Below are 12,407 nucleotides of genomic sequence, written 5' to 3' on the forward strand. Positions count from 1 at the left end.
TCACAGCAAGAAAACCGATAACACTGTTGTCTATCTTCAGTCTGTCCCTAATAAATATTTATTAACTAATGTTTTTTTTCAGGCAAGCCAGAAATAATCGAAGGTCTAAAGGACATAGAAGGAGAAGTCGGTGACGCCGCCTTCTTCACAGTGAAGATTGCAGGATCTCCTACTCCAACAGTTGTCTGGTAGGGTACCCCTAATTTTCTATGAATGCTTTGTAAAACATCGCAAGCATGCGCTGCACCCAACGTTTTGTTCCTCTTCAGCTTGCACGGTTCGTTTTGTTAAGAAACAGCGCCGTTCATTTCTTTTAAACGGTAGCACAGAAAAATAAAGAATTGGAATGACACCAGGAACACAAGCACCAGCATAGTGCTGTACCTTTATAATACGACAAGCTAGCGTGTTTAACGGTGAAAATATATAAAAGGACTACCCAAACATCCTCCTTCAGACTTGGCTGTAGCTCTAACTGCAGACTTCGCGTTAGCGACCAGATTGTGGCAAAATGCCTCATCATTTCTGTTTCTAGGAAAAAAGACGACGAAGAAATCACCGTGGAGGCAACAATTAAGGAGATTCCTCAAGGAAAATCTTACAAGGTGGAGTTCGATGAACTAACACTGCGGCTGGCCGGGACCTACGAATGTGTTGCTACCAACAAGTACGGCTCTGCGTCCTCACGTGGGAAGTTGACGGTTCAAAGTAAGACTGACATTCACCTTCTGGTTCACTTAACTGGTCCACAACAACAATTTAAGCTCAATAGCTCTTTAATCTTGATAGCATATACCAATAATCTTAATAACAATAACAAACAAAATTAGAAAGATGACGTACGTACAAAGTAACGACGTACGTCCTGTTACTTTGTGTTCCTGTCCTCGTCGTTTAGCGCCGCTTGTTCCCTTTCTTCAAGAGGGTACAGCACAACACTGCTGTAAACTGTAGAAAGCCAGCGCAAACCAGCGACAAAAGTCAGTGCTTCTATACAGTTTTGCTCGCAATTTTGCTGGCAAGGGCGAACCTAATGCACGGGCTAGCCTAGAGCTAGGGATTTCAATTAATACAGTCTGTGTTTCTGCCTTTTTCTTCTATTTAGTAATATAGCTCATGATTGTTTATGAATGTATCGCAGTAACAGAGATTACCGCGTCGTTGTTTTCTATTATAGGTGGATGTAAGTACAATGCGCAGTGAAAACAAATATTCCAAATGATTCTGCAGGTTGCAATCACAAACAAAATGTGATGCTTTGAATGAGACTATAAAAGGCCCTGTCACTCAGTTTTGAGCGTGGCGAAACGCAGTGAGAAGCATTTAATTGCGGCATTCTTACGTTTACCTAGCGAAAACGCAGCAACAAAATAGTGGACTACTACTCTCGAAGCTGTGTTGTCAACGAGAGTCTCAGAAAAAGTTCATTAATTACCTGTTAGTATTATTTGTTTGTTCACCTCAAAATCTGGAAATGACAAGATGCAATGGTTACTCCTTGCTGCCTAAGTTAATGCTGTTTTGCTGCAAAGTTTCGAACGTTCAGTTCACGTGTATGGTAACACCTGCATTTACAATGACAATTATGTCACTGCTTCTCGTGCTAATAAATGGGTTTTCTGCTGCAGGGAGAAGTGGAATTATCTTTATAACAATTTTCAGTGCATATTTGCTGGGCACAAATTTCTGAAAGTGCCGGCTTGAGAACAAACGTTCATTACGTCAATTCACCTTGTCTCTTCTTTTTTTTTCGATTCTTCAGGCAAGCCCAAGTTTGAGAAGAAGCCTGAAAACCAGTGCGTTTATTCAGGAGAAGACTGCGTGTTTGAAGCAAAAGTGTCAGGTTATCCTACACCTACAGTCACATGGTAATGACGTTTTCAATCACCACAGTAGTAAAACACTCAAAGCAGTTCTTTTCCGCTTGCAGTCGTCCCAAGCCCCTCTTTTCGTACGTACTAAAGCAGTTGTCTGCGTGTGTATAAATCATTTCAGGTCTAGAGATGGTGAAACCATTGAAGAAAGTGAGAAATTCACCATCACATCTCACGATGGCACGCATCGCCTCATTGTTAAAGACGCTAAGAAAGATGACGAGTGCTTCTACACGTGCACTGCCAAAAACAACCTTGGACGAGTATCGCAACAAGCGGAGCTCACCATCAAACGTATGTGATCTTTCGAAGTCCAACTACGCATAAATGTGTTTACATAAAAACACACATGTAATTGTACAAGTAAAGTGTGGAACGCCGAAAAAGTGAAACGGAAGTGCACTGACATTGTTGCCACGCAAGGAAAAATTAATACAAGACGGAAAACGATGGTTTGCTTTCTCTCAATGTATTCTTTTTTGTCACCAGAGATATGTTGAGAGAAACTCGTGTATGTTCTTTTTCCCACCTCCGAGGAAATGTTCCAAGTTATTCGAAGTATTTTCGAATGAGACGCGACACCGTCACCAGTCGATACACTCACCCTTAATGTGCTCGTTTCTGAAAGCATGTATTTTTGTTTTGTCTTACGCACGCAGTTCCTGACGACGCAGAGGCTCCGACTTTCATTCGGCGAATGGCGGACACCGTAGCAGTCATCGGGGACAAGGTACGCTTCGAGGTCAGAGTAGCAGGGAAGCCAACGCCTACGGTCACATGGCAAGTTACTCCCATTCTTTCTTTTTTTCTCTCTCTTGTCTTTTTTTTTAGTACAACTGTGGCGCATATGCACAAATTGTGCGGAAAATAAAGGCAGCGAAAAGTTAGCGAGTTTTTGAAAACAAGATAACAATATGAACATTCGACACCAGTAACGCATCAACTTTTTTTTGTTTCAGGTACAAAGACAGAGAAGAATTGTTCGAAAGCAGACGAGTTGAAATCAGAGAGGATGGTGATACCCATACTATTACGTTGAAAGATCTGACAATGCGAGACGAAGCCAAGTATTCTTGCAAAGCGGTCAATGAAAAGGGTGAGGCGACTGACAAGGCCCAACTCACTGTGAAAGGTAAGCTATAGTATCCTCACTTATTTGTTATTTTCACACTCTCCTCTATTTAAGCAGCTGCTTATAGACCTGTGCCACATTCATGTCTGATATTTGTGCGCATGGTATCTTCCAGAGCCTGTCGCTCCGACAATAAAGGGACTCAAAGACCAAGAAGCTAGCACAGGGTCCACCGTAAAGTTTCAGGCAACTATTACTGGAATCCCGGCACCAGACATTGTTTGGTAAGCTTTCCCACGCTTCCTTCATAATGCACATGAACATAACCGAAACGCTGGTATAATGCTTGATAGATGCGCCCATATTGATTCGTTACAATGCTTTAGTAAAGATGCATTTTGTATATTTACCACACCATAATGAAAATGCTTAATAATGACTGCCCTAGAGAGTATGTTGTCCCGAGTGAAACACAATGGCTTTCTACGTTATTCTCAAGGCCAAAATATCATCTTTGGAAGTGTCTGCGTTGGAGCTGCTGTTTAGCTTCAATAATTTGATTCAGGGCTCGTATTTTGCGACGGTGCCTTTCATTTCCATTCTTATTGCCCTTCATCATTGGTTAGCACGAAGCCGCACCCCCACTATCGCCGAGATCGGTCACTCAGCAATACAGATGATAAGAAACAAATAAAATAAAACAAAACAACAAACTTACATAATATGGTTGAAGGACTGATACGAGAATTGACTAAAAACCCCAAATTTCATGCGAAAGTTTTCCTTTATACAATTGCGCAGTGTAATTTCGAACAGTGTGCTAACAAAACGGAATATGATAACATACGTAATACAATAATTCAAATTGATCATGAGAAAGCAAATTACTTTTGGTGTACCACAGGGGTCTATTGTATGTCCTATACTCTTTCTCTTATATATAAACGATATTGTCTGTATTTCGCAAACCCCCTTTATGGTCCTTTTTGTTGACGATACAAACGTATTTTTCGCTTCGTCAGACTTGTTATCACTCACTTAAAGGGTGACCCCATGGCTTGAAGATTTATCTGATTGACTCGACGTTAACCGATTGGTTTAAACTTATCTAAAACACCCCCCCCCCCTCCAATGCACTGTTTCCTCTAATACTAACAAGCAGCGAAGTTTACTGCTTAAGTCACAGATCATAGTGTGCGTTTCTCAGCATAAATGTCTTGGATTAAGGTTTCATGAGAATCTGAAATGTACATCACACATTAATCACTTTAGAATTAAAACTGCACAGTCGATTGGTCTGTTGAACAGATATCGGACATCGTTGCGAAATCATATAAAACTAACTGTATTTATAGCACAATTAATTCCCGATTGAATTATCGTATGTCTGGGGCCTATCATATGCAGGTGTATTAAACAGCCTAACGTAATATAAAGAAAGACGTTCGTTTTATAGAAAATCGGTCAAAGCATGACCATACTTCATAATTGTTTGAACGCCACGAAATTTTATCTGTTCAAGCTTTATATAGCCTACGCTTATCAGAAGCAATATTTTTGCAAATTTAGAGCAAGCGAGAATCATTTTATGCTTCATATGCGCAGACAATATCACGTTACCAATTTAGACAGAAGAATTTCCAAACGCCGGAAATTAGAACTAATTATGGCAAACAACTACTGGTATAGCAACTTGAAACTCCTAAATAATAATTGCAGTATTTTAGATTTAACAGATGAATCGACATCCTTGATTTGTTTTAGAAAACGCGCAAAATCACAATTTTTTGTAAGACAATATCTTTTTGAATATGCTCCGTTGGCTACCATAACTTATGCATAGCTGCTTAGTGTATGTATTTCATGTTTCGTTGGTATTATGTATAAGGTTACTACTACATTGCGTGGTGTTGAATTGTGTGCTACGTATGGATTGTATTTAGTTACTTTCCCTGCTACGTTTATATTTATACTCAGCTGTGTTAGCCATAAACCGAAACTGTCGTGCTGCATGCATGTGTGGTGGCTCCGAGAGCCCACGCATGCATGCAGACCGATAGTGTCGCTTTTAGCCAAGGAACCACCCCATTCTTGTGCTGCATCGTTTAAATAAATGAACAAAGTGTAGAAAGACGGTGGTGCAGGGAGGGCAGGGGGAGTTAGAGCAGAGCACCAAATCTTGCGAATAAAATGTCAACGTCAAACTACGTTAATTCTTGAATTTTTCTGAAGTGAGATTTAGCGCAAATAATCGCAATCTTGACAGTTGACCTTTGCCGTACAGTGTCACGTAAGCTTAGACGCAGCTGCTGTAAAATATATTCTGCCACTAGCGGAAGTGCCAACTGTAAATGCTTCTTTATTATTTTAGGAAGAAGGACGGCAAAGAGCTCTCGCCGTCACACAAGATCACGATTTCTGCGGACGTGGAAAGCGAGTCTTACAGTCTTGTTATTCAAGATGTTGACGACGACTTTGGCCAGTACACTTGCAAAGCATCGAACAGTGCAGGAGAGACTGAAGCTGATGCGATGCTAACACTTAGAGGTACGTGTCGACTCCTGTTTTTTCCTCAATCTCGCTCACTTAGCTATTCATGTCTAAATACATGAGCTTTGTGAGTATTTTATGATATAATAATATCGGCGACTTTTCAACTCGAAATCTGCTGGTGATTCTCAAGAAATTTATTTAAAAAGTTGAGCAATAACATTAAGTAGAATATGCGTTACACACTATACTATGTTTCTTCAGCCTTTGTAAATTAAATGGCAAGCGTGGCTTCCAAGTGACGTCATAATTTACATACGGCCGACAAACACATTGCAGGTCATTGCTCTTTCGCCTAAGCAATGCAGGCACATTGCTACCTGCGAGTGACTGCTGCGCAAATCTGAAAGCTCTGTGTTGCATTACGTTTAGTGCAATGCTTCTAACGTTACAGTAATATTAATGCTGTTTTCTGGGTCCTGTTAACACTATTCCTTACTTTACGCTTAATGCAATGTTTCTAACGTTATAGTATTATTCATTTTGTATTTTGGGTCATGTGAATACCATTCTTTACACAGGCGAGCCACCGGTGTTTATCAAGGAGCTGGAAGACGTAGAGATTATTATCAACGAGGAGGCAGTATTCCACGCAAGGATTAAAGGACACCCAACACCATCAGTAACCTGGTAAGTATCGCCGAAAAAAAACGCATCCGGCTTGGAATACGAAATCAGTACTGATTAATTTTTGCTCGGTGCGACGGGTAATAACGGAAGGGCAAGGAGACAATGCGACGACTATAACAACACCGTTCTATTTCAGAAAGCGTACTATGCCATCATAGAGACAAACGTGATGGCCTACGCAACGTTTGTCGCCCTTGTCATCGAAAACGAGCTCTGGCACGTTATATTAGAGAGTTTCAGTTTAGGGGACGCAAGCGGCTTGCGTACGCAAGAACTAGGGGCCACGGTACTGCGCATGCGCAGACCTCTACGTCTGAGTCTGCGCATGCGCAGTGCCACCGCCCCTAGTTCTTGCGTACGCAAGCCGCTTGCGTCACCTAAACTAAAACTCTCAATTGAGATTATGAGCAATAAAGCAACGTCCACTGCTGTTGAAAAAATTGGGCCTTTTGGGAGGGGACCTAACACTTGCATCTCCGTAAAGTGCGAGCTTTTGAGCATACGGCCGAGTCTGCAGATTTATTATCATATTCTGCAAAAAAATTTACTCATTAAATACTTCAACGCGATTTCATCGAGAATGATGCCAATGGCAACTTTGATTCTGCTCTCGCGGTTCGCGGTATCTTTAAGCACACATACGTCGCCTTCGCCTATTTGACACTACGAAGCAGACGTCATTCAAGGTTACGTAAGTCAGTAAAGATTACTAATGTGACTATACATCATATTATGTAAGCAAACGTTTTAGCTCTGTATTAGTGAATGCTTAACGGCCTCTGCTGTACACCTGTGCTGGCCACATTCATACGGAGTTGTAGCGCCTTTCCTCTTTGTTTTATATCGATAACCGATACCATCTCTGCCCCCTGATTGAGTCATCTTATTTCTCCTTCACAGGCTATTGAACGGAACTATAGTGAATGAGTCAGAGGAGACTATCATTACTCAGCAAGGTGATTCATACACCCTTAAGATAAAGAGCGTGACTTCTCAGGAGATCGGCGAAGTGGTGTGCAAAGCCAAGAATACGTCTGGACAAGCTTCATCAAAGGCTAACCTTACGTTGATAGGTATTTGTTTTGACTTTATAGTCGGTATTATTTATTAGTTACTCTCGGCTGCCGCGCATATAGAGGACGAGCATGTCCCTGTTTCTCTAACGCCGGTCAAGACTCTGTCATCCACAGCAGCAGTAGCAATAGGATGTTTTCTTCAGGCTGCTGCTCACAAAGTGTTTCTTTGCTTTTTCTAGAAACTGCTCCTACAGTAGCAAAGAGCCTGCCAACTAAGGTCCGAGTGGAAGATGGGGAACCACTCAAGCTGGAGGCAAAAGTTCCCGGGCATCCCGAACCGGAAGTGCAGTGGTACGTGCTGGTACGGAAGCCAAGTGCCGTAGAATTTGTACTTAGCCGAGTTGGCTGTAGTACATGTCTTGAAGATGAACTCAGCCAAAAAGATACAAGCTAGACAGAGCGTCATTACCAGCGCTGGCTGCAACAAACCACACAATCTGAAATGTAAACAAAGCAGGCATTATTCTTTTGTTCAATTACACAACCCAGCTGCAAAGCTTGTGCAAGGTGAAGTATATGAAAATTTGTCGATTCTCATAGGTAATATGGGCATTAACACGCGTGCTTTGTGCTTGCGTGAAAATTTGATTTTGTACGCGGTTTAGGAGGTACGTATGTGTAAACATGCATAAATCTAATAAAAACCAATGAAAGCAAAAACCAGTCTGTAGAATGGCGGCAGTTACAGACCAGATCCTATCCGAGTCCAGCTATCATGCACCTAATACACCCAGATTTACACCCAACCGACAAGTGCACACATTGCAACTCTAGAGCCACCCTGGAGCATATCTTATGGGAATGTACGGCTTTAATACAGGGTAACGGGGATGCAGCCTCAAACAGCGACAGCCTCCGCGTGCGCTGGGAGTCTGTGTTGTTCAGCTCCGACCTGCAGCACCATCTCTGGGCCGTCCAGCGAGCCGAGGAAGCTGCCAAGGGCCAACAACCCTTGGCTGAAACCTAGGCGGGGTCCAGGCCCACCCCACCAAATCGCAGGGCACTGAATAAAGTTATTTGAATGAATGAATGAATGAAAGCAAACGTTTTTAGGTAGCATTACTGTGTAGATTATTATTTATCTTTAATTCTCGTCTTAGGCATGTTCTTCCAGAATTATTTGCATTGCTATTTTGCCAGTGTAGCGCTCGTATCTTTGAGCCATATGACCAAACCATGTTAGCTTTATTTCTTGAACCTCCACTACCATGTCTGAAGCCTTGAGCGTTCAATGAATCTAATCATACAAGATTTTGTCTCTCATTGTGTCACCGTGAGTCTGTTTCAGCACCTTAATTTCAGCCATGCGGACTTCTAAATATGTAGTTTTTCATCAGAATCTTTTCGGTTCCGTAAAGAATTTTTTCTTGCTACTGTCTCGTAGACTTGGCACTTGAATTGTCTCCCCTGTTGCGCGGAAGTCCCCTCAAACGTCCTCTCAGCGCATACATCATGCCTACGACTGCAGGGTTACTCCAAGAATGCACAACTCGAATTCATAATAACATTTTTCACCACTAATGTCCACCGATACGTGAGTAAAAAATAAGCTTAATTGTGGTATGCCTTTGTCTACGCACATAATATTATTTCATTTTTAGTGTGAACACTGTAAACACACATGGAGTGCTTTATGTACAATTAAAACCTGTGTTTACTAAACCACATTTATTTTGCTCATGCTTTTTTTTCTCGTATGTCCCTGAATATTGTTGGAAAACGTGCGCTTTCTTGTTACCATGGCAGGTTGAAAGATGGCGAGCCAGTCGTTCCTTCTGATCACATAAAGCTGACGCAGGAGCCAGATGGTACAGTGGCCCTAGAAGTCGAAGAAGTGCGTCCTGATGACGCCGGTCATTATGCCGTTATGGCAAATAACGACAAAGGGCAAGCAGCCTCTGAATCTGATGTGGAAAGTAAGTGGAATCAGCCTTAAGAGCGAGATCCCTAAATTATAACATTGCGTTTCTACTCATTTCTGCTATAGCTTTCCCGTTTTTACGCACACTGATTCCGCACTGTGTGGGGTATTTTCTGCAGCCAAGCCGAAAGGCGACGACAGCTTGAAGTCTCCCGCTTTCTCCGAGGGCCTCAAAGATGCCACGCTGACTGAAGGTGCACCTGGGCATTTGGAGGCCAAGCTTGCCAAAGGCAGCGCCCCTTCGGATGTCCAGTGGTAAGAGTTTTCATTAAGGTCTGTTCTAGCTTGCTCGGTGAGTTCGATGGTCACGCAGATTTAACTTTAGGGCCATTGTGCAGAGTGTTGCAAGAAATGCGCTTGCTGTTGCGGTGCTACTGTTGCACACTGCCAACACCTATGGACCACATTTTTACTGATTATTTGACAGCTCTTCTACATTCAACTTGCGGCTTGAATTTTCATCATCACAGGTTGAAAGACGGTGAGCCGGTCAAGCCATCTGACCACATCAAGATGGTGGAGAAACCTGACGGGACTATTGCTTTGGATATTGACAAAGTTACACCAAGTGATGCTGGTCATTACAGCGTACTGGCTGCAAACGACGAGGGCAAAGCTGCAAGCGACGCCGATGTCAAAAGTGAGTTCCGCTTGTGTACTAGTATACGTATAATAACCTAGTTTCACCATATTTAACTGAATTATTCATCACCCACCAATCTGCCTGGAACAGCCAAGCCATCAGACTTGGAAAGAAAACCAGTTTTCGAAGAAGGCCTTAAGCCAACTACTCTCACGGAAGGAGAACCCGGGCGTCTGGAAGCGAAGATGCCTGCTTCAGCCGCAGCCCCTGTAGAATGGTATGGCTACATTTCGCTCATTAAGTTTAGCACGTAGAAAAGAATTTTTTTGTAAAAGTTTTATCAAAAACGAACATGCTACATTAAAGCATCACCGAAATGCTACCAACATGTAATATTCCACGCTCAAGATAGTCAGAACACAAAAAATTATTTAGTGCACAAAATGCGTCTCTTATTGATTAGGTTTAGTTAATACCCTTATATACAGGTCACGTGACTGTTATTTATTCTAACTTAAACGAATAAATTCGACAAAATGTCATTGTTGAAGATGAAGTTTCCTGTGACACTTGTTGGAACAGGACTAAAGACGGTGAGCCGGTGAAGCCAACAGACCATGTGAAATTGGTTGAAGAGCCCGACGGAACGGTTGCCTTGGAACTGGATGAAGTCATTCCTGACGATGCTGGTCATTACGCGGTCAAAGCTACGAACGACAAAGGTTCAACGTCATCTGAGGCAGACGTCAAAAGTGAGTTACAAAGAGCCCTCTTCGATAGCCCAGTGGCTAATAAAGAAAAATTATTCTTAAGATCACATTGAGCCGAATTAGGAACGTAATAAACAAGGATCGGTTAGCCTAGCAATGCTGGTGTGCGTGGTGGCGGCTCAGTGGCTATGGCATTTGACTGCATAGTATGAGGTGTATGTTGTATCCCTTCTGTCTAGTCCTTTGTTTCCGCGCTACGAATTTGCATCGAGATTTTATTACATTCCCGACCGCCGTCGCCGCATTCTTGTGGGAGCAGAATGCAAATAAGCTCGTGTACTGTGTCTTTAGCCCACGTTAAAGAACCGCCGGAAGCCGAAATTAGCCCGGGGTTGGCCTCTCTCATAGCCCATGAGTTGCTCTGTGACGTTAAACCCCCTAACTTAATTTAATGAAAGTGATGATGATGATGGTGCCACTGCGTTGGCTGCACGACGCCGTAAAATTTTGTCATCCAATAAATTTGGTAATGGCATCGGGGGAAAGATTATATTACATTGATGATACTGGCCTCTAATTTTCTCTACTAGACACAACAATACTCGTCTCTCAGTTGACACTAGAATAATTCAGCGTAGTGTTACGACTTGCTGTTAGCGGGCTTACCAGGTATATAGTTACAAGCGCGCTAGCTAATCCGTTTCGCGCATCATCATGGGGCACCTGGCTGCACCGATAACAATAGCCGTAAAGCGGGAACTGATGAAACACATTGCGTATTCACTGTATCCTGCTGGCTACAGAAATTCGTGCACTTTGCGAATTACTAGTGGTTTCTCTTTCGTTGTGGTGCACGCTCATTAGTCTACACTTCATACCTACAGTATGACGTGCAGACTGTGGACGCGTGTAACAATGTGACAATTACTTGCTTTATCACCTGCTTCTACGCTCTCTTACCGTACACTTACCGCTCCTGAAGTAAACCGTAATTAAAGAAATGAGTAACCCTTCCCTTACCGGAAAATGAGGGTGATCGAAGCTTGTCCTGCGTGCACCTGACCTTCGTCACGATTATGTAACCCACAGGTAACGGTGCCACATTGCTCCGGCCTCCCACTCTCTCAGTTCAGAATCTTCTCGTTGCTGTTGGATTGCCTGGGCTTGAGCGACTCTAAAGTAACGTTTATATTCTGACGTTATCGGCGCGCGGGCGAGCGTCGCTCGACGCTGGGCGGGTCGAGAGTGCGTTGGCCGCATCTGGTTACGTTGGCTGAGCCAGTGCGTCGAACCATCGGCCGAACTATAGACGCTGTTGTTATCGCCAACGTGACCTAACGTGTGCGTGCACTCATGCTACGTCAGACTATATTTAGCCCTTAACGGCTCGATCGGTGCGCCGACAGCGAGCCCTTTCACGAGCGAGTTCTCGCCGCCGCTTGTCGAAGGCTGCCCGTTCCTCGGGGGAACGCACGAAGCGTGGCCGTCCCATCCGTTTTCCGAGACTGAATTGAACGGAAACAAAGTCGGCGCAGTGCGCGCGAAAGTGGTGCGTAGTTTTTTCGTCGTCTGACACGCACTTCACGCCAACGTTTCTTTTGATCATTTTATTGCGAAAATTCTTTCCAAAAGAAGTCAGCGCACTTATACTTATATGGCTGCAGTAATGTAGGGTTAAGTGACGCCTGACACCGGCGAAACACGCCGAGAGCGAGTGGGGCTATACTAATCTACGTACAACCAAATTAGGAAGGCCCACTAGCTTGAACAAAGACACTCCCTCACAAGAACAGGAATTGGCCTCGCTGGTGCTGTATTCGGCCACAACCTTCCTGATGATTCCTACAATTAACCCATGGCCTTGAGCCCCCAGCAGCTGCGGAGCACCTCACCAAGGCGGCGGTCATACCTGTAACACAGCAGAGGGGGCTAAGAATCTCTAGGTCCGGACAGGCCGCCAATGGAAACTGACCCTTGCAACATTTAACACA

General features: G+C 43.4%; 1 protein-coding gene across 8 annotated transcripts in view; it reads left to right on the forward strand.

Annotated features, from left to right (window-relative positions):
- The window catches only part of Obsc (Obscurin), a 220,812-nt gene that overhangs the window by 139,397 nt on the left and 69,008 nt on the right, over positions 1-12,407 (forward strand). For all 8 annotated transcript variants that reach the window (XM_075676117.1, XM_075676126.1, XM_075676164.1 and 5 more), the window contains 16 exons: positions 83-188; positions 536-708; positions 1,763-1,868; positions 1,996-2,168; positions 2,534-2,654; positions 2,834-3,006; positions 3,122-3,230; positions 5,318-5,493; positions 6,018-6,126; positions 7,027-7,199; positions 7,382-7,493; positions 8,949-9,118; positions 9,243-9,378; positions 9,594-9,763; positions 9,857-9,983; positions 10,289-10,458. In XM_075676117.1, coding sequence (XP_075532232.1) covers positions 83-188; positions 536-708; positions 1,763-1,868; positions 1,996-2,168; positions 2,534-2,654; positions 2,834-3,006; positions 3,122-3,230; positions 5,318-5,493; positions 6,018-6,126; positions 7,027-7,199; positions 7,382-7,493; positions 8,949-9,118; positions 9,243-9,378; positions 9,594-9,763; positions 9,857-9,983; positions 10,289-10,458 — 2,304 coding nt within the window. The remainder of the gene's footprint in view (positions 1-82; positions 189-535; positions 709-1,762; positions 1,869-1,995; positions 2,169-2,533; positions 2,655-2,833; positions 3,007-3,121; positions 3,231-5,317; positions 5,494-6,017; positions 6,127-7,026; positions 7,200-7,381; positions 7,494-8,948; positions 9,119-9,242; positions 9,379-9,593; positions 9,764-9,856; positions 9,984-10,288; positions 10,459-12,407) is intronic.

Source organism: Dermacentor variabilis, chromosome 1, assembly GCF_050947875.1.
Source record: "Dermacentor variabilis isolate Ectoservices chromosome 1, ASM5094787v1, whole genome shotgun sequence".
Taxonomy (NCBI): domain Eukaryota; kingdom Metazoa; phylum Arthropoda; class Arachnida; order Ixodida; family Ixodidae; genus Dermacentor; species Dermacentor variabilis.